A 20,072-nucleotide genomic window follows, 5' to 3' on the forward strand; every position below is an offset into this window, starting at 1 on the left:
TCACTTAGCATAATGCTCTTAAGGTTCAAGCACTGTAGCATAAATCAGTATTTCATCCCTTTTCATGGCCAAATAATAATCCATTGTATTGGTATGCCACAATTTAAAACATTTATGTTTCTATCTTTTGGCTCTTGTGAAAAGTGTCTATGTGAACATTTGTGTACAAGTATTTGTAAACATCTGTTTAACTTTTTTTGTTTGTTAATCCTCACCTGAGGACATTTTTCCATTGATTTTTAGATAGAGTGAAAGGGAGGGAGAGAAACATCCATGTGAGAGAGACACATCGATTGGTTGCCTCCTGCATGACCCCAACTGGGGCCGGGGATTGAACCTGCAATCCAGGTATGTGCCCTTGACTGGGAATCAAACCTGTGACCCTTCAGTCCAAGGGCCAACGTGCTAACTGCTGAACCAAACTGGTGAGAACCATCAAATTTTTTCGCAGTGGCTGAACCATCTACCTTCCTACCAGCAATGATTAAGGGTTCCAATTTCTCCATATCCTTGGAATCAACCAAACTTTAAAACTTAAATTTAAGAAATGTCATATAAAAAACCCCAAAACTTCACTGCCCTGGCCAGGTGGCTCAGCTGGCTGGAGTGTCATCCTGTACAACAAAAAGTGCAGGTTTGATCCCTGCTTGGGGTGCATATGGGGGGCAACCGGATCAATGTTTCTCACATGGATGTTTCTTTCCCCCCTGACCCCCTTCCTCTCTCTCTAAAATCAACAGAAAAACGTATCCTTGGGTGAGGATAAAAAACCAAAACAGAAAACTGCACCACACCATAAGGCACAGAGTGAATATTCATTTGTCATGGAGGTTACGCCTAAGCTCTAATTTTATAAATACTGGAAAACAAGGCCTGAAAAAGTGCAGGAACTTGCCCCAAGTCCAAGCTAAAGGATACTTCTGACAAGATGGGGCAGGAGAGAGGAAAATGTTTTTATAGTATTCCATAACCCCAACCTCAAATTTACTCACTCCAAGCATCCTTCAAGTTTCTGACATTAAAATTGTTTTACTATGTTTGGGAGAATAAGAATCCCAGTAAGAAAGAAAAAGAGATGGCTTCCAAATGGGAGGCAGACATGGAGCAGTAGGAACATCAGTCTGCCTAAAGATGAGAGCCACTTAAGGTATCTGAGCATGAGATTAACCAACTTTAAATGGCCAATTAAGAAAATCTGTGGCCCCCAATCTCCCTATCTTTGTTTTCCCAGAAACCTTTTCAGCTCCACCAATGTTTCAAGACAAATCAGATCAGTATATCCAAATCTTTTCTAAAGCCCTAAGTTCTTTCTCCCAAACACTTTCTAACTATTTATTGGTCTGGGAGGGAAAAGGGCACGGGGTGGGGTTTTCAGGTGGACGACATTTCCAAAGTGGAGAGAACAAAGTTCTCTGGCTTGGCTTCCTGCTTCAGCACTCCGGTCAGCAGGAACTCAGGAGAGAGGACGGGCAGCCCGATTCGAAATGGTGTGGTGCATCGAGGGATGTCCTGGGAGCACGTGATCACAACTCTCTGAGGCTGGGGAAGACAGACAGCAAAGACAGGAAGTCAGGGAAAGAACCCTAGAGATAGGGCAGGACCCACTGGCCAGTCCAGGCATCGCTCACAGTAGCTCTGGCTGTGAGCCCCAGGAAGCACCTGCATTGTCTGTGAAGTGCTCTTACCAGAAAAGTTGAACCTGAATTTATTCAAGCTTTTAAAATGAATTATAATTTACAGGAAATATAGACAACAGAAGAATAAGGTAAGTGACACAACCAAGGAGCAAACAGAAAAATCCAGACTGAGGACCATTCTAAAGGACAACTGACCTAGTTTCTGCAGGAAGTCAATGGCACACAAAAGGCTGGGTGGGTTAGGGGATGCTCTGGAGTGATTTTCAATTGGGGTGCCACAAGAATTTTCAAACCATGCAATATCTGACAGTTGAGTCAGGGGCACTGAGCTCCTTCCCCTTAGATTGTCAAATAAAAAAAAATGACAATAGGCCCGGCCAGTGTGGTTCAGTGGTTAAGCATCGACCCATGCACCAAGAGGTCGCTGGTTTGATTCCCAGTCAAGGCACATGCATGCCCACATTATGGCCCAAATCCCCAGTGGGGGGCATGCAGGAGTCGGCCAACTGATGTTCTCTCTCATCAATGTTTCTTTTTCTTTTTTTAATCCTTACCCGAGCACATTTTTGCATTTATCTTCAGATAGAAGGGGAAGGAGGGAGGGCGGAAGAGAGAGAGAAACATCAATGTGAGAGAGACACATCGACTGGTTGCCACCCACACAACCCCAACTGGGGCCAAGGACAAACTGCATCCAAGCTACATGCCCTTAGCAGGAACTGAACCCGTGTCTCTCTGGTCCATGGGCTGATGCTCTTAACCACTGAGCCAAACTGGCCAGGGCTCTCATCAATGTTTCCCTCTCTCTCTCTCTCTCTCTCCCTTCCCCTCTCTCTAAAATCGATAAAGAAAAAAAATTTAAAAAGCACCAAGAAAAAAAACAACAGCCAACACAACAATAGTCACCCAGGGTGAATGCCCTGTCTTTTTTTTGTTGTTAATCCTCACCTGAGGATATTTTCCCATAGGTGTTTAGCTGGAGTGGAAGGGAGGGAAGAAGAGAAACACTGATGTGAGAAAGACACATCGATTGATTGCTTCTCAAATGACCCTGACCAGAGCTGGGGATCGGGCCCACAACCTGGGCATATGCCCTGATTGGGAATTGAACCAGTAACCTCTTGGTGCATGGGTCGACACTCAACCACTGAACCACATTAGCTGGGCTCGAGTTGCATCTTACTGGTCATGTCACACAATAAGTTTGTGTCTGATTGGTTAATTCTTGATACCAGAAATCTTGTATACAAGTATAGGCACCTGATTTTTTAAGAAGTCACTCTAGCCCTGGCCAGTTTGGCTCAGCGATAGAGCGTTGGCCTGTGGTCCAGAGAGACCAGGGTTCGGTTTCCGCTAAGGGCACGTACCTAGGTTGCAGTTTGTCGCCGGCCCTGGTTGGGTCGTGTGGGTGGCAACCACTCGATGTGTCCCTTTTACGTGGATGTTTCTCTCTCTCCCTCCCACTCTATCTGAACAAAAAATGGAAAAATGTTCTTGGGTGAGGATAAAAAAAAAAAAAAGCCACTCTACACCTGTAACAAAAATTAATAAAAAAAAAAAGGTAGACCATTTATTTAAACAAAAAAGTCATTTTGGAGCAAAAAGGGTAGGTAGTTACTATTATTTTCTGTAAATCAATCAAAATTATACCTATTTTTTTGTCAGGTAGGCAAAATATACATTTTTTGGTGTGCCACAGAGTTTTAGCACTTAGTTTGTGTGTGCCATGAGATGAAAAAGGTTGAAAATCGCTGCTCTGGAGTTAAGAGAATTAAGAGATGAAACAGTGTGGCAAGACACAGACCTGGTTAGAATTCTGAATTGAACTATAAAAAGACATGTTCAGATAAATGGAGAAATTGGATTAGTGGAATATAAGAAAATGACTGAGAAATTATTGTTAACTTCGTTATGGATCAATAATGGCATTGTGGCCTGGCTGGTGTGGCTCAGTGGATTGAGCATCGTCCCATGGACTGAGAGGTCCCGGTTCGATTCCCGGTCAGGGCACATGCCTGGGTTGTGAGCTGGATCCCCAGTAGGGGGAATGCGGGAGGCAGCAGATCAGTGGTTCTCTGTCACATTGATGTTTCTCTCTCTCTCTCCCCCTCCTTTCCTTTCTTTCTCCAAAAACAAAACCATATTTAAAACAAAACAAAACTAAGTTTAACTGGTATCAGCAGAGTTCCTCCCTCATTCCTGTCCCTTTCTGTCTCATAGGTCGTCTCCTACCCTCTCAATACTGTGTTCCCATCTGCACTTCCCTAGATCCAGACACACTCCCCCATACCTTGTAGGACCGGGGCATGCTGGGTAGGACAGTGCCCCCACAGCAGCTGATGATCTCTCCCATCTGAGGTGGAGGTGGCTGGACTCCAGGAGTCACATGAATCTCATAGCCCTGAGACAGAGAAAACGGTGGAGAGAGTGGAGACCTGCACGGAGAGGCCATGCACTGCTGGGAAGCGTCTGGAGAGGGGATGGAGCATGGAAAGGAAGACAGTCTCACCTCTAGCAGCCTTCGCTCACGAGCCCGGCTCAGGGAGTCGCGGAGGCTGAAACCAAAGTTCTTTTCCTGCTCAGGATCAGTCACCACATATTCATCCGGGGGCAAGAAGTAACCGGCCTTGCGGGACTAAGGGTGGTAGCAGTCAGTATCAAAGCGCAGGCCCGCCCGTCACCCAGCTGTGCTGCCTAGCACTCACAGGGAGCTCATAAAGCGTTTTTGAATGAAACTTTCTGTCTCATTCACCCTTGTCTTCCTGCATCCCCCCCTCTCCTCCCATCAATTTCTTTTCCCTTTATTGATTTTAGAGAGAGAAGAAGTGAGAGAGAGATGAAAAAATTGATGAGAGAGAACATTGCTTGGCTGCCTCCTGCATGCCTCCAACTGGGGATTTGGCCCACAACCTGAGCATATGTCCTGACCGGGAATTAAACCAGTGACCTCTTGGTGCATGGGTTGATGCGCAACCAGTGAGCCACACTGGCCAGACTCCTCCCATCACTTTCTAGAGTGCTATGTGAGCAGTCTTCTATGGTCACTTTCTCTATTGGTGTCATCATCTCCTGGCCTCTTACCTGGTACAGCCAGTCCAGGGAGAGGATAGGGATCCCCCGCCCCAGGGCACACAGGAATTTGACTGTCCGGCAGATTCGATCAGTCACCAGGTGGGATGCCTCTGCCACCGAGCTGGCCAGACTTCCCCCCAGAGCCAGCACAGCCTGTTCTCCATGGGCATCCACCACTCCTGTGAAGAGCACCTGTGGAGGGGATGGACCTAAGTTGGTCACAGCAATCCATGCACCAGTGACTTTCTCCCAGATGTCCCAGATCGCCCCCATCTGCTCCCACAAAACCTCAGGCCCCTCCCTCCTACTTTGGGGGTGATGGACTCATGGGCAGGTTTGGTCCGACGGAGGCTGCGGCCTGGCATCCCTTTGGGCTCGTCCTCAGCCTGGCCTTTCTTTCTTGCGCGCGGTCCTGGCATCGCTACCTCCTAGGGTTGAGAAGGGGCCTGGTGGGAGTCTGAGCCCCAAACCCTTTCCCAGCTCTTTGGTCCCAGCCCTCTCCTCACCTCTTCCTTCCCTGGCTTCTCTGTGAGGTCTTCTTCTTCCTTGAGGAACACAGTCTCCTGCGGGACTTCTCTTTGCAGCCGTTTTTGAAGTGGGGGTGAAACCACAGTACCTGAAGACCTCTTGCGGGTTTGAAAGGTCTTAGGCTGGGACTCTGGGGTGAACTCATATCTACCTGCTGCCTCCACCTCTTGGATCTGAGGAGCATGTATGGGGGCCTCAGGAAGCTGGGCAACGGCAGACTCGGGAATGGTCCTAAGGGACTCGGCTGCTCTCACTGCTCCTCGCCTTTGGCTCCTTGAGGACCAGGAGTTAGGTTCAAGGGGTGCAGAGCAGGGTTCACAGACAATGGGAGCTGCGAGGGACCCATGCTTCCTAGTGACCCTTGACTTCCTGCTACATTTGGCTTGAGGGATGGGCTCAGGGGAAACAGACTGGTCTATGGGGACAGGAGACTGGAATTCAGGGGTGGTACGAACAGGCACAGCACTTCTTGTAGACCTCAGTGTCCTGTTCCGACCACTCTGAGTTATGGCCTTGTCGGTGACAGGCTGGTCTTTGGAGGTGGGAGGCTGGAGCTCAGGGACTGTGGAGACAGTTGGTTCAGGGGTCTTGACCGAGGCCCTATGTGTCCTGCCCCGAGTGGCCCGAGATGTGGGCTCAGGGGTGACAGGCTGGTCTTTGCAGGTGGGAGGCTGGAGCTCAGGGACTGTGGGGACAGTTGGTTCAGGGGTCTTGACCGAGGCCCTATGTGTCCGGCCCCGAGTGGCCCGAGATGTGGGCTCAGGGGTGACAGGCTGGTCTTTGCAGGTAGGAGGCTGGAGCTCAGGGACTGTGGGGACAGTTGGTTCAGGGGTCTTGACCGAGGCCCGATGTGTCCTGCCCCGAGTGGCCCGAGGTGTGGGCTCAGGGGTGACAGGCTGGTCTTTGCAGGTGGGAGGCTGGAGCTCAGGGACTGTGGGGACAGTTGGTTCAGGGGTCTTGACCGAGGCCCTATGTGTCCTGCCCCGAGTGGCCCGAGGTGTGGGCTCAGGGGTGACAGGGTGGTTTGTGGGGGTGGTAGGGTAGGGCTCCAGGGCTATAGAAGAAACTGGAGAGGGCATCATCCTGGAGCACCCCCGGGGCCTGACTCGGGGTTTTGGATGAAGAGGGTCCAGCTCTGAGGACAAGGGATTCTCCAGAGCTTCCTGACTCCTGTTTTGCCTGGTTCTGGGAATGGGTGGCTCTAAAGCTAGAGAGGGAACAAGGAGGGGCTGGGGAGCAGGATGCTCTTGGCTCTGAGAGATGAGGGGGTTTTGGATAGGGACTGAGCCTTCAGGTACTGCTGGAGGCAGGCAAGCATCTAGAGGTTCTGGATCACCCTGGGGAGAAACAGAAGCAAGTGAAAAAGGAAAAAGCAGAGAGAAGAGAGAGAGGACTAGACACTGTTCTTGATCCTTGTTATAACGAGAGTATGCTCACTGGCATTTCTGTCTGTCTCTGACCATCTTCCATCAGACTGGGAACTTCCCAGGAGGGAGTAGTCTTCTTTCCTACAGACCACTCCCCCTAAGGCCAGTACAGTGTTGTCAGGATATGGGTGATGGATGGTTGGGGAAAGTAAGGGACATGAAGAGAGGGATGTTCTTTCTGAGTCAGGTAGAGGGAATAGGAGCCGGGAAACAGAGAGATGGAAAACAACCGTTGCCAAGGTAAAGGGCCAGAAGCCAACTAATGAGTGGTGAACGGGCAACGGTGAAGGTAGGCAAGGGCAGATGAAAGCAAGGTCTGGCAAGAGGCAGTGCAGGGGGCAGAGAAGCAGCTCTCACCCTAGAAGCCTTCTCAGCAGGTGGCATCTTGCAATTCAAGTGGCCTAGACAGAAAGTAAAGACAAGTGTGGCTAAGGTCCAAGCAGGTAGTTACTTTGGGGATGATTATCATGAGGGCTATATAACACCTTGGGTCCATCCCCCTCTGCCTTCACTTACCTCTGCTGCCTCCTGGGACCCACCTCCCTCTACCTGACTGGCTCCCAGAAGCTATCAGGGCTAAAGCTAGTCCCACAAGGTCTCCTGCCCCTCCTCGGGCTCATGTTGGACTGGAGGCCTGCCCTCTCTGTCCCCATCTGTGCGCCTTCCTCCAATATTAGCTGGGGTATGCTGGCTCACATTCTCTCTCTGGGGCTAGTTTCTCTCTCAAATATGTCTCTTGCAAGAGTCTGCTTTAATACCTCTTGCAGTTCCTTCGACATCTCAATTTCTACCTTTAAATCTTCTACATCCCTTTCCACACTTGCACTTCTCAGTTTTATCAGACTCTTGTCTCTAGCTAACACCTGCTTTTGTTTCCCGTCCTTCATCACCCTGGTTAATTCTTCCTCTCCCATCACATCTTCTCTCAATCATTCCGGTGGCAGTTTTTAGTTTCCCTCTCTGGGGTCACCCTCTCTGCTGCTTCTCTGGTGTACCCATGCCTTTCTCCGCAGTCTGCAGCCCTCTGCCTTGAATACCCAATGGCTCTGCGTCAACTGGGCTTTCTGGATGTTGGTCCCGAGGTGTTGCCCTAGGTGAAAAGGGGCACGATCCATGGGTCTCAAGGTGGGCAGCAATGGGCTGGGTCTCAGAGGCCTCAGACTCTCTTAGACAGAATGGCTGTGTAGCCAAGACCTCCCATGGCTCATCCAGGGCACCTGGAAGTACAGAGTCAGAGAGGGAGGGAGGGAGGGAGAGAGAGAGAGAAAGAGAGGGAGGGAGGAAGGTTGGCTGAGAAGGTAACAGGTTGAAAAAGAATTAAGATAAATTCATGAGCAATAAATCTATATGGGTTATTAAAGAAAAGCTAGGCCTGGCTGGTGTGGCTCAGTGACTGAGCGCCGACCCACACACCAAGAGGTCGCTGGTTCGACTCCTGGTCAGGGCACATGCTCAGGTTGTGGGTCCAGTCCCCAGTGGGGGGCATGCAGGAGGCAGCCAAACGATGTTCTCTCTCATCGATGTTTCTATCTCTCTCTCCCTCTCCCTTCTTGTCTCTCCAAAATCAATAAAGGAAAAAAAATTTAAAAAAAAAGAAAAGAAAGAAAAGCTAGGAGTAAGGAGGACAGTCGTAACCTTTAATGTATGTCTCAAAAAGTAAGGCCATACCTTCATATAAAAGCTCTCATGCCATCCTCTTAAAAATCATGCTAGAGAACACTTCTCAGCCTTTTGGCTAAGATCAAGTGTAAAAATTATGCTAGACAAGTTGCTCTGTGGGTCTAAATGATTTTTCCCTAATAAGATGGAAAACATCAGCAAAATAATAAAATAATATGAAAGAAATGTGTAGAGGGAGAAAACAGGATGCAAAGGTAGGGGCACAGAGAAGGGGAGTTTCTCTTCCCCTGGAAGCTGCAAGGGGAAGGGCCAGGCTCTTGGGGGCAAGTGCACAGGAAGGCCTGGGCGGGCTCATCCTGCATGCTCTGGACTGCTGCACAGGAAAAGATGGCTTCAGCACAGTTCCTCCACAGAACTCCAGGGCCCACCTGTCTCCTGCCCTGCCTATGCCAGCTTTCAATTTTCTTTTTTGTTTTTTTATCCTCACCCGAGGACATTTTTTCCATTTTTTGTTCAGATAGAGCGGGAGGGAGAGAGAGAGAGAAACATCGATGTGAAGGGACACATCGAGTGGCTGCCACCTGCACGACCAACCAGGGCCGGGGACAAACTGCAACCGAGGTACGTGCCCTTAGTGGGAACCGAACTCGGGTCTCTCTGGACCGCAGGCCGATGCTCCAACCGCTGAGCCAAACCGGCCAGGGCAAGCTTTCAATTTTCAAGGACCACCAGTATAATCTCCGAGCTCCTGCTGTGTACAGCATCCCTACAACACAGATGTCCTCACCTTTCAGGCTCTGATTCTCTCTCTCCACAAAGCACTGGGTAGCTTGTAGGTCTAGATCTTCAGAATCTGATGGGGGAGAAATACAGGATAATAAAAAAATCCTATCTGACACATAATGGCTTACTTTTTCTCTACTATTCTCTCCCCAACCAAAACCCCTATGCAATGGACTGAATGTTTGGGTCCCACCCCACATTCTTTTTTAAACTTTAATTAGGCCCAGCCAGGGTGGCTCAATGGATTGAGCATTGTCCCATGGACTGAGAGGTTCCGGTTTGATGCCCAAGTCAGGGCACATGCCCAGGTTGTGGGCTCGATCCCCAGTAAGGGGCATACAGGAGGCAGCTGATGGATGTTTTTCTCACATCAATGTTTCTCTCTCTCTCTCCTCCCAGAATCAATAAAAACACATTTAAAAAATAAAATAAATAAAATAAACTTATATTAGTATTTGTTTTAAGCTGAATATACTCCTAGGCCATAAATTTTTATTTCTTCACTTTCTTCTGCGACACCCTTTACTTTTGTGATTCAAAAGCAGTCTGCTTTCCCAGCAGGGCCCTCTCAGGGGCGGGGAGAGCTCCTGTGCGGGCTGCCCCGGAGCCCTGAGCACCCCCCCCCCCACATCACATTGCAGGGGCTTTGTTCACTTGGCTGTGCTCGCAGACCAGAGTCGACATCTAAACTTTAAGCACGTGCAGCAAAAACTAAGCACTCTTTTTGGGCCACAAACCCTGTGTTCAGCCCCACTGTTTGGCCTGGGCACACCTACCAACTCCACCATTGTACCGATGGAATGGCACACACTGCTTCTGTAAAGTGACATCCTTCAGATACTTGGTGGCTTTTCAAATATGCATACTCTTGAATGGCCTGGGCAATTCCACGAGTGTTCTTAAAGTGAGCACGATGATTTGAACCTCCTGATTTGCATGATTTTGTGGGGTTTTCTGGGTCAAGTGAATAGCGAGCCATTTTCAGAAGTCACCTCTGGCTGCTTTTGGAAAGGGTCTACCCACATTTTTATTCTAATACCCCAATGTGATGGTATTAGAAGGTAGGGGCCTTGGGAAATGATTAGGTCCTTAGGGTAGCACTCTCATGAATGGGATTAGTGCCCTTTTTTATAAAAGAGACCCCCACAGCGTGCCCTAGTGCCCTTTTGCCAGTTAAGGACATTGTGAGAAGCAGGCCACCTATGAACAAGGAAGCAAGCCCTTGCCATACATTGAATCTGCTGGTGCCTTGACCTTAGACTTTCCAGCCTTTAGAACTACAAGAAATAAATGTGTATCGTTTACAAGCCATCTGCTCTGTAGTTTTCCGTTATAGCAACCTAAATGGATTAAGTCACTCTATGAGCTTTCTTTATTCTAGGGATCAAGGGAGAAGGTCAGGTCAGCACTTACCATCATGGTTGTGTCCAGAGTCCTTGGTCATGTCCACATGTGGTTCTCTCCCACTTTCTCTGGGGGGCTGGGCTCCATTTCTTGGTGGTTGGGTGGGTTCCCCTGCAGTACCTGTCTACCAAGAGATCTGTTAGGTTCTCCCTTGAGACAAGGAAATGGTCCTGCTCCACTTGTGCTACCCACCCTGAACCACCATTTCAAGAGCTCTCTCCTGCTCAGGAACAGGAACAACCCACTCTGTCCCAGCATCCCCTTATGCTTGAAGCTGGGTCTTTCTCACATGTGCCACTGCTGAGGTTGTTAAGGACACACCCTCTTTAATAGCATCTGTTTCCCAGTCCCCACCTGGAGGAGGTTGGGCTTTCTCAAGATGCACTGCGGGTAGCTTTGCTGGGCCCCCTTCTGCTTCCACATTTGTTGGCTTTGTCTGTGTCACAGGCTCCTGATGCTTCTCTGAGAGAGTAACAGCTGGCCCTGAGGGGACTTCCTCTTCCACCTGTGTGGTGATACCTGCTGTGGCAGAGGCTTGACTTCTCTCCAGGTGGACTCTAGGTGAACTCTTATCTTCTTCCACTTCTATATCACTGTCTCTGAAAGGAGGCTGGCTCTTTTCTGAATCAGCTTTGTCTGTGTGACCTTTGGGGACATAGTTTCTTTTTTCCACTGGGAACCCCTCCTCCTCCATGTCTGTGTCACTGTCTCTCCCAGCAGAGGTATGGTTTCGCTCAAGAGAAGCCGGAGGTTGGGCTCTGTCCTCTCCTACATCTGTACCTCTGTTCCATGTGGCGGCTCCGCTCTCCTTCAGACGCGCCAAAGTGAGCGCTGCTGACACTTCTTCCTCGTCATCTGTATTGCTGTCGATCACCATGGAGACTTGGCTGTGCCCCAGAGAGACCAGGAGTGGGGCCTCAGCCTCCTCCACATCTGTGTCACTACCAGTCGGGCTCTCACCAAGATATGCCAGGTCAGGTCCCCCAGGACTCCCTGTACTAACTCTATGGAAGATTTGCCTCTTCTTCACAGGAACTACAGCTGGGGTTGCAGGGATCTCCTCTTCCTCCACATCAGTATCACTGTCAATGAAGCCAGAAGGCTGGGCCCTTTCCAGATGAACCTCAGTGGGCCTTCCTGGAGGTCTGCTGTCATCATCCACATCTGTCTCACTGTCTTCCCCAGAAGGCTGGCTCCTCTCCAGAACCACCCCATTACTTGCATCCCTCTCAAGTCCTGTGTCACTGTTTCTCTCCTGCTCCAAAACCTGATCCTTTTCAAAATGAATTTCAGTTGTGACAGCTTTAATTTGCTCTGTCTCTGCAGTTGCCTCTCTTGTGGAGGCTGAGAAGGCCTCCCCTGCTGCTGGTTGCTGACTTTCTTCTTCATCTGTGTCACTGTCAACGTTGAAGGCACAAGGTGGCCCAGGACCATCTGGGGCAGAAGAAGGCCCCTCTTCATCACTATGAAAGGAAGAGAAAAGAAAGAGTTTACAGAATCTATTTCCCAGGAAGGGATATTTGACTCAATTGTGAGCTCCCTGAGGGCAGACAAAAGGTAGTATTTTTTCTATCTCTAGCAATTAGTTCTCCTCTTGGCACACCAAAGGTGCTCCATAAAATTCAGTTAGTGAAAGAGTATGTGTAGTTCCCCATCCCTCACTTTCATGATGATTATCTCTCTTAGAGATGGGTCCTTCAATCCCAGGTTCTTCCTCTTTCTGAAGACTCCTGAGTCTGGCCCTTAGCACTAACCTCTCCGGAACAACTGTTGCCAAAGGGGAGGACGTGGTCCTTGGTTCTTTCACCACGCACCTTTCAGAAAAACGATCTGCCAAGAGTAGAAAGGAGTAAGTCGACAGTTTTACATTCACCATCCCCGTTTCCTCGCCCACCCTCCCAATACACACACTTACCTACTTCCTCTTCTGAATCCTCAGCCAACAGAATCCCCCAGGGTTGAGTTCCTCCCTGTACCTTGGGTGTCTCCTCTACAGTTAGGGGGCCCCGGGAAACAAAGGGCAGGGAAACATCCAGGCGATGGTACTGGCAGGGCAAGTCAGCAAAGACAAGCAACTCCTGGTCCCTCAGACGATGACTCACCCCAGGGCTCAGGAACTTAGGAGGCCTCAGGATTTGAGTACCATTGAGGCTTCCACAATCCCAGAGGACAGGTGCCTTGTCCCAGGCCAAGATTTCAATCACTGCATGTTGTTTGGAGATGGATGGAAAGGGCAGGGCCACAGAGCAATCAGGCATTCGGCCTACCACATTCTTCCCGAGGTAGAGTGGGAAATCTAAGAATTGGAGAAGTAGATAAGTTCCAAGGCCACATTCCTGGCCGACTACTGGGAAAATTTCTGATTAAGTACCCGACCACTCATTCAAGGTCCCCACACACAACAGGAAAATAAAGGCCCCAGGACATTTAAATATTGAAGACTATATGCAATGCATTATTCACAGTCAACACTCCACACTGGATTTTTTTCTATTGTGATAAAATATACATAGAATAGGCAGGCTGGTGTGACTCAGTGGACTGAGCATCATCCCATAGAGATGTGGTTCTCAACCTTCCTAATGCCGCGACCCTTTAACACAGTTCCTCATCTTGTGGTGACCCCCAACCATAAAATTATTTTTGTTGCTACTTCATAACTGTAATTTTGCTACTATCATGAATCGCCATTGGAAATATGTGTTTTCCGATGGTCTCAGGCGACCCCTGTGAAAGGGTTGTTCGACCGTTGCCATAGACTGAGAGGTCAGGGTACATGCTGGGATTGTGGGCTCGATCCCCAGTAGGGGGCGTGTAGGAGGCAGCTGATTGATGTTTCTCTTTCACATTGATGTTTCTATCTCCCTCTCCCTTCCTCTCTCTCTCTTTAAAAACCACCAATATAATGTATTTTTAAAAAAATACATACAGCCCAGCCGGTGTGGCTCAGTGGTTGAGCATCGACCCATGCACCAAGAGATTGCTGGTTCAATTCCTGGTCAGGGCACATGCCCAGGTTTGGGCCCGATCCCCAGGGGGTGCCATGCAGGAGGTGGCCAAGCGATGTTCTCTCTCATCGATGTTTCTCTCTCTCTCCCTTCTTCTCTAAAACCAATACAAACATTAAAAAAAATACATACATATATATGTACACACACACACAGAATATAGTATTTTAACCATTTTTAAGTAATAGTAAAATCACCCCCAGTGAGTCCAGAGCACTTGGCTGGAACAAGTCAATCAGCCTCCCTCTTTTCCGTTCCCAGTAAAAATTGTTTTCAGATTTCCTTGAACATATACATGTTTCTTACAACCCTCCAACTACCTCCCCACAAAAATAAGAGGCCTATACCACTACTTCAGCATCCATACTCCCTGACCTTTTTCTGGTCCGTGGGCACTACTGAAGATATGCAGTCGCCCTAGGGGCTCCAAACTACACCCCAAAGAGTCACTGGGTCTCTCTGTCTTCTCCTCCTCTTCAACCTCCCAGTTAATAGCCTGAGTGTCCTCCATGATCTGGAAAAGAAAACACATTATCATCTCTATCACTGATTCACACAGTCTCAGAGAGGAGACTCACAATTGGAGGTAAACCTGGACAGTTACAGAGTTTGATACTTCTCTTTACGCCAAGCATTCTGTTGTTATCCTTCCAAAGCACTGAAAAAAAACTTTGACCATGATACAGAATAAGAGATAAATATCATAAGGTCCCAAGTTCACAAGTACAATGTAGTTACATCCTGATAAACCCATCATCAGTTGAAAATATAATTTGAAATGCATTTAATATACCTAGTCTACCAAATATCATAGCTTAGCCTAGCATACCTTAATGTGCTTAGAACACTTACAGGAGCCTATAGTTGAGCAAAATCACATTAACACAAAGCCTATTTTACAATAAAGGGTTGAACCTGGCCAGTGTGGCTCAGGGTATTGAGCGTCATCCCATGGACTGAGAGGTTCTAGTTCAATTCCCAGTCAGGGCACATGCCCCGGTTTCTAGTTTGATCCCCAGTAGGGGGTGCACAGGAGGCAGCTGATGGATGATTCTCTCTCATGTCAATGTTTCTATCTCTCTCTCCCTTCCTCTCTCTAAAAAATCAATAAAGCCCTCGCTGGTTTGGCTCACAGGTTAGAGCATAAGCATTGGTTCTCAAAACACTTCTCTATATAAATAAGTATGTGTATTTGTTTTTTAAATCTTTATTGTTGAATGTAGAATGTATTACAGATGTTCCTCATTTTTCCCCCATTGACTCCCTCCTCCCCACTCCCGCCCCCCTCCCGTCTTTTCCCACACTATTGTCTGTGTCCATTGGTTATGCATATAAGTTCTTTGGTTTATTTCCCCCCCCCCAACCCCTTTCTCTTTGAAGTTTGTCAGTCTAGCAACCCATTTGTACTTCTTAATCCCTTCACCTTTTTCATCCATTCCCCCAACCCCCCTCCCATCTGGCAACCAACAAAATGTTCTCTGTATCTATGAGAATGTTTCTGTTCTACCTGTTCATTTTGTTTGTAGATGCCACTGTTGATAGATATGTATTCATTGCCATTTTGTTTGTTCATATATTTTATCTTTTTCTTCAAAAAGACCCTTCATCATTTCATATAATAATGGTTTGGTGGTGATGAACTCCTTTAGCTTTTTCTTGTCTGGGAAACTCTTCATATGGCCATCGATTCTAAAATGACAGCTTTGCAGGATAGAGTAATCTTGGTTGTAGGTTCTTGCTTTTCATCACTCTGAATATTTCTTGCCACTCCCTTGTGGCCTGCAAAGTTTCTTTTGAGAAATCAGCTGACAGCCTTATGGGAACTCCCTTGTAGGTAACTAGCTGCCTTTCTCTTGCTGCTTTTAAGATTCTCTCTGTCTTGAACCTTTTGCATTTTGATGATGATGTGTCTTGGTGTGGATCTCTTGGGGTTCATCTTATTTGGGACTTTCTGTGCTTCCTGGACTTGTATGTCTGTTTCCGTCACCAAGTTAGGAAAGTTTTCTGCCATTATTGTTTCAAACAGGTTTTCAATTTCTTGTTCTCTCTCTTCTCCTTCGCACCCCCAAGATGCGAATGTTGGCATGCTTGAAGTTGTCCCAGAGGTTCCTTACACTATCCTGATTTTTGGATTCTTTTTTCTTTTTGCTGTTCTGATTGGGCGTTTTTTGCTTCCTTAGATTCCAAATCGATGGTTTGCTTCTTGGCTTTACCTACTCTACTATTGAATCTCTGTAATTTATTCTTTATTTCAGTTAATGCCTCCTTCATTTCTGACTGTGCATCCATCATTTCTTTTTTTATCCTCACCCGAGGACATTTTTCCATTTTTTTGTTCAGGTAGAGTGGGAGGGAGAGAGAGAGAGAGAGAAACATTGATGTGAAAGGAACACATCGAGTGGCTGCCACCCGCACAACCAACCAGGGCCGGGGACAAACTGCATCCGAGGTACATGCCCTTAGCGGGAACCGAACCCGGGTCTCTCAGGACCGCAGGCCGACACTCTAACCGCTGAGCCAAACCGGCCAGGGCTGCATCCATCATTTCTGACTGGTTCTTTATTATGCTCTTGAGGCCCTCACTAAGTTTGCTGAGGTTCTCACTAAATTCATTGAGCATCCTTATAAGCAGTATTTTGAACTCAGCATCTGTTAGGTTGCTTATTTCCATTTCGCTTAGTTCTTTTCTTGGGGTTTTGTTCTGTTCTTTCATTTGGGACCTGTTTCTTTGTCTCCTCATTTTGGCTGTCTCTCTGTGTTTGTTTCTGTGTATTACTTAATGAGAGGTATGGGGCTATCTGAGACCAGATGCTGCTTGTTTGAAAGAATTTAGGAAAAACCTGAAGCAGGATCCAAGACAGGCCAATCCTATGGTCAAGCAAGTGGCAACAGCTTGGGTGGGCCTGAAAGTTGGGTGGGGCGAGACCTCAGGGAGTCAGCAGGGCGGGGCTACTAGAGTGAGCCAGGTTGCTGGAGTCCCAGATATGGCTTCTGTCTGCCGCCCCAGGGAAGGGCTCACCAAAGGAACAAAGGCCTCTGACAGCACGTTTGTCCCCGAGGAAGCCCCCTCTCCAGCGCTCGCTCCAGTGCCAAACAGCTCAGTTCTTCCCTGTATGTCTCTGGTGCCCCTCGAGCTGCCTCCCCTCCAAGCTTAGAGGGAGAGAGTCTGATAAGTCCGTGCGCGGGCCCTTTAAGGAGCTGCCTGGGGCTCCAGCCGCCTCAGCCTCCCTGAGCCTCAGTTCCCGCTGGTTTTCCAGCCAGAAGTGATGGGGATTCTCTTCCTGGCACTGGAACCCTGAGCGGGGCACCTGGTGTGGGACGGGGACCCCCTCAGTCCTCAGGAAGGACCTTCCCAGCCGAGGTATCCTCCTGATTTTTATCCGCCACGCGTGGGTGTGGGACCAGCTTGTCGCATGTCCACCCCTCCTACCAGTCTGGATGTGGCTGCTGCTTTAATTCCGTAATTGTAGGACTTCCATTCAGCTTGATTTCAGGCAGTTTTGAATGACGGTTGTTCTGTAGTGTAGTTGAGTTGTAACTTTGATTGGTTGTGGGAGGACGTGATACCGCGTTTACCTATGCCGCCATCTTGACCGGAAGTCCTGTTGTTTTTTTTATGCTAACCTGGGGACATTTTTCCATTTTTTGTTCAGAGATGGAAGGGAGAGAGAGAGAGAGAAACATCGACGGGAAAGGGACACATTGAGTGGCTGCCACCCACACGACACAACCAAGGCCGGGGACACACCGCAACCGAGGTACATGCCCTTAGCGGGAACAGAACCCAGGTCTCTCTGAACGGCAGGCCGACGCTCTAACCGCTGAGCCAAACTGGCCAGGGCTAAATAAGTGTGTGTATTTGTATATGCAGATGTTCTCCAAGCTATGATTTTTTTTTACTTTACAATATGTAAAAGTGGTATACATAATAAATTACACGAGATATTCAACCCTTTATTATAAAAATGGTTTCATTTATTTATTTATTTTTTAGAGAGAAATATCGATGTGAGAAAGAAACATTGATTGGCTGCCTCCTGCATGCCCCCTACTGGGGATCGAGCCTGCAGCCCAGGCATGTGCCCTGTCTGGGAATGGAACCAGGACCTCTCAGTCCATGGGATGATGCTCAATCCACTGAGCCACACCAACCGGGCTAGAAACACCATTTTAAAGGGATCTAACTTTTGCCAAGCATCAACTTGTTGGGCATTGTGTTGTGTGTCTGGTATAGTAGCCATAGGAGAGAAGCGTTTAGGAAACTAAGGCTAAAAATATTAAATTATTTGCTCAAGATAACAGAAGGCAAGTGTAAAGGATAGGAATAAATGTGCTTCTGGCTGCAAAGCGCATGCTTTTTACACTTTACCAGACCACCTCAGGTGATCAGACTAATGTGAGTCATTTAATTGTCTAAAGAACCTTGTAAAATATTATTTATTATGTTCTATTTCTTTGATAAAGAAACTGCAACACAGCCCTGGCTGGGTAGCTCAATCAGTTAGAGTGTTGTCCCAGTATACCAAGGTTGCAGGTTCAATCTCTGGTCAGGGCACCAGAGATTGCATTCAGAATCAACCAATGAATGCATAAATAAGTGGAACAACAAATCAATGTTTCTCTGTCCTCTCTCTCAAATCAATATGTAGAAGTTAAAAACAAAAACAAAAAACTACAACACAGATGGGTTAACGAACTTGCCCAAGATCACCCAGATAATGTCTCTCCTCTGTTTAATATTCTTTGATGGCTTTCCACACCCACAGGATAAAATAAAACTTAAACTCCTTAGCAAGAACCAACATGATCTGAACCTTGTGTCCTGCATGTATTCCTTGCCAGCCCCCAAAGCCACATGGACCTTCTCCCCAATCTCTGAACCTGTCCTCATTGTCCCCACATCTGCATGGCTTAGGCCGGCTCCTTGACCCTGGCTCCTAGTTTTCTGGTTCAACTCCTACCCATCCTTTCAGATTCAGTTCAAATGTCACTTCCTCAGCAAAGTCTTTCCTGGAGTCCCCCCGCTTTCTGCTGTTCCCGATGTATTCACGGGTTTCACCGTGGTCAGTGGACTAGTACCTATCCCGACACTTCTCGCCGAATCGCCACCACTTCTGCCTTCACACACACCCTGAGAACTTTTCCTCTGCGGCCCATCATGTTCGCTCAACAGTAGTTAGCAGGCACCTGGCATCGTTCGAAGTATTACTAACACATTCTTTATCCAAAAAGAAAATCAACCCTGCCCTCCTGGAAGTTACATCACCGAGTCTACTGATGAAAGAACCAATGAAAACAGATAAAAACTTAAAATAGCGTGAGTGGAATTCACTTAGAAAGATGCCGCCCTAGGAGAAACCGTTGACTGGGAGAGCAGGGCACCTCCAGTGCAGAGCCAGGACCCTTGGCTCCAATCCAACAGGCCACCACCTTCGCCCCCCAACCCGGCGGGCCCCTCCGGGCCCAACGGTCTCCCAGTACCGTCATACCTAAGCTCGGGGCGGGGCGTCAAGGAAGGGTGAGGATTGTAATCCGAGAAGCAACTTCGACGTATCCTCCGCCCAGTCGCATCCAAGGCACGCCCCTCACGCCCTCCGGAGAAACAAGATGGCACCCGGCAGCGGCGGGCGCGGCCCCCAGAACTCACCTACTCTGAGCCCCCGCGCGCGCCACCAGTAACGGCCGCGACCCGGATGCGCGAGCGCTGCGGCCGGGACCAGACCGACTCGCTGATTGGTTCCAGCCGCTGTCTTTCACAGCCCTGCGGCAAGCCGATTGACGAAGCCTGCAACGCGGAGGCACAGCCAACGTCCCGCCCCCGCCCCGCCCCGCCCCGCCCCCTACAGCTCAAAGTGGCCGCTCTGCGGCTGCCGGAGACCCGCTGAGAGGCGGAGGCCGGCGTGCGCGCCCAGAATAGCGCACTTCGATTGGGCACTTACAAGGACTCACCCTAGACCGCTTCACTATCCACCGCCCACCGCCCACTTCCCGCGCAGATATCCAAACCGCGATCACAGAGTCTCCTTGCCGGCGGCGCCTAGAGGGGCTTACCATAGTCGTCCTCCGAAGCTTCTGGTGCGGCCAGAGCGCCCTTCCTAGGTCTTCCCAGACATGGTGGCTGCTGACTCATGGAAATGAAAGTGGATAGCGGGTTGCTGTCGTGGCCGGAGGCTGCAGTTTGGAGAACAGCCCGCAGGCGTGGCGCTTGAGGACTCCTCACTGCAATGGAAGTTCACTGCCTTTTGATATGCTTGTTTAGTAGCCATGTCATTTCCTCCCTGAAAATACAGCCCTGATGGACTTTTTCTTTTCTTTTCTTTTTTTTTTATTGATTAATTTTTGTTACAGATGTTTCTCTTCCTGATGGACATTTTGAGATCATTACTTAGAGCAAAGATCTCCAGGCCAACAGAGAGAATCGCTTATTGCTAACCATCTTAAGGCTGACCAAGGTCTTTCAAGGGGTGAAGAAAGGAAAAAATCATTTATTTATTTCATTATCTCATACTAAGACAGGAAGAGGATAGTAACCCAATTTGACATGTGTATAATGTAGAAAGGTCCTTTTTCATTCGCCATCTCAACTTCATTCT

The 20,072-nt window shown here is 48.5% G+C and overlaps 1 protein-coding gene across 1 annotated transcript; it reads right to left on the reverse strand.

Annotated features, from left to right (window-relative positions):
- Positions 1-334: 334 nt before the first annotated feature.
- MDC1 (mediator of DNA damage checkpoint 1) lies at positions 335-19,639 on the reverse strand. Its single transcript, XM_036248794.1, has 15 exons — positions 19,531-19,639; positions 13,855-13,993; positions 12,387-12,767; positions 12,226-12,301; positions 10,826-11,934; positions 10,481-10,591; positions 9,072-9,137; positions 7,702-7,881; positions 7,022-7,065; positions 5,216-6,574; positions 5,018-5,137; positions 4,719-4,901; positions 4,147-4,272; positions 3,928-4,038; positions 335-1,539 (listed from the first exon to the last, which is right to left on the reverse strand). The coding sequence occupies exons 1-15, from the start codon at positions 19,531-19,533 to the stop codon at positions 1,372-1,374; spliced, it is 4,176 nt and encodes a 1,391-aa protein (XP_036104687.1). The 5' UTR covers positions 19,534-19,639; the 3' UTR covers positions 335-1,371.
- Positions 19,640-20,072: the final 433 nt, after the last annotated feature.

The sequence above is a fragment of the Molossus molossus genome, unplaced genomic scaffold, assembly GCF_014108415.1.
Source record: "Molossus molossus isolate mMolMol1 unplaced genomic scaffold, mMolMol1.p scaffold_m16_p_8, whole genome shotgun sequence".
In the NCBI taxonomy this organism is placed as follows: domain Eukaryota; kingdom Metazoa; phylum Chordata; class Mammalia; order Chiroptera; family Molossidae; genus Molossus; species Molossus molossus.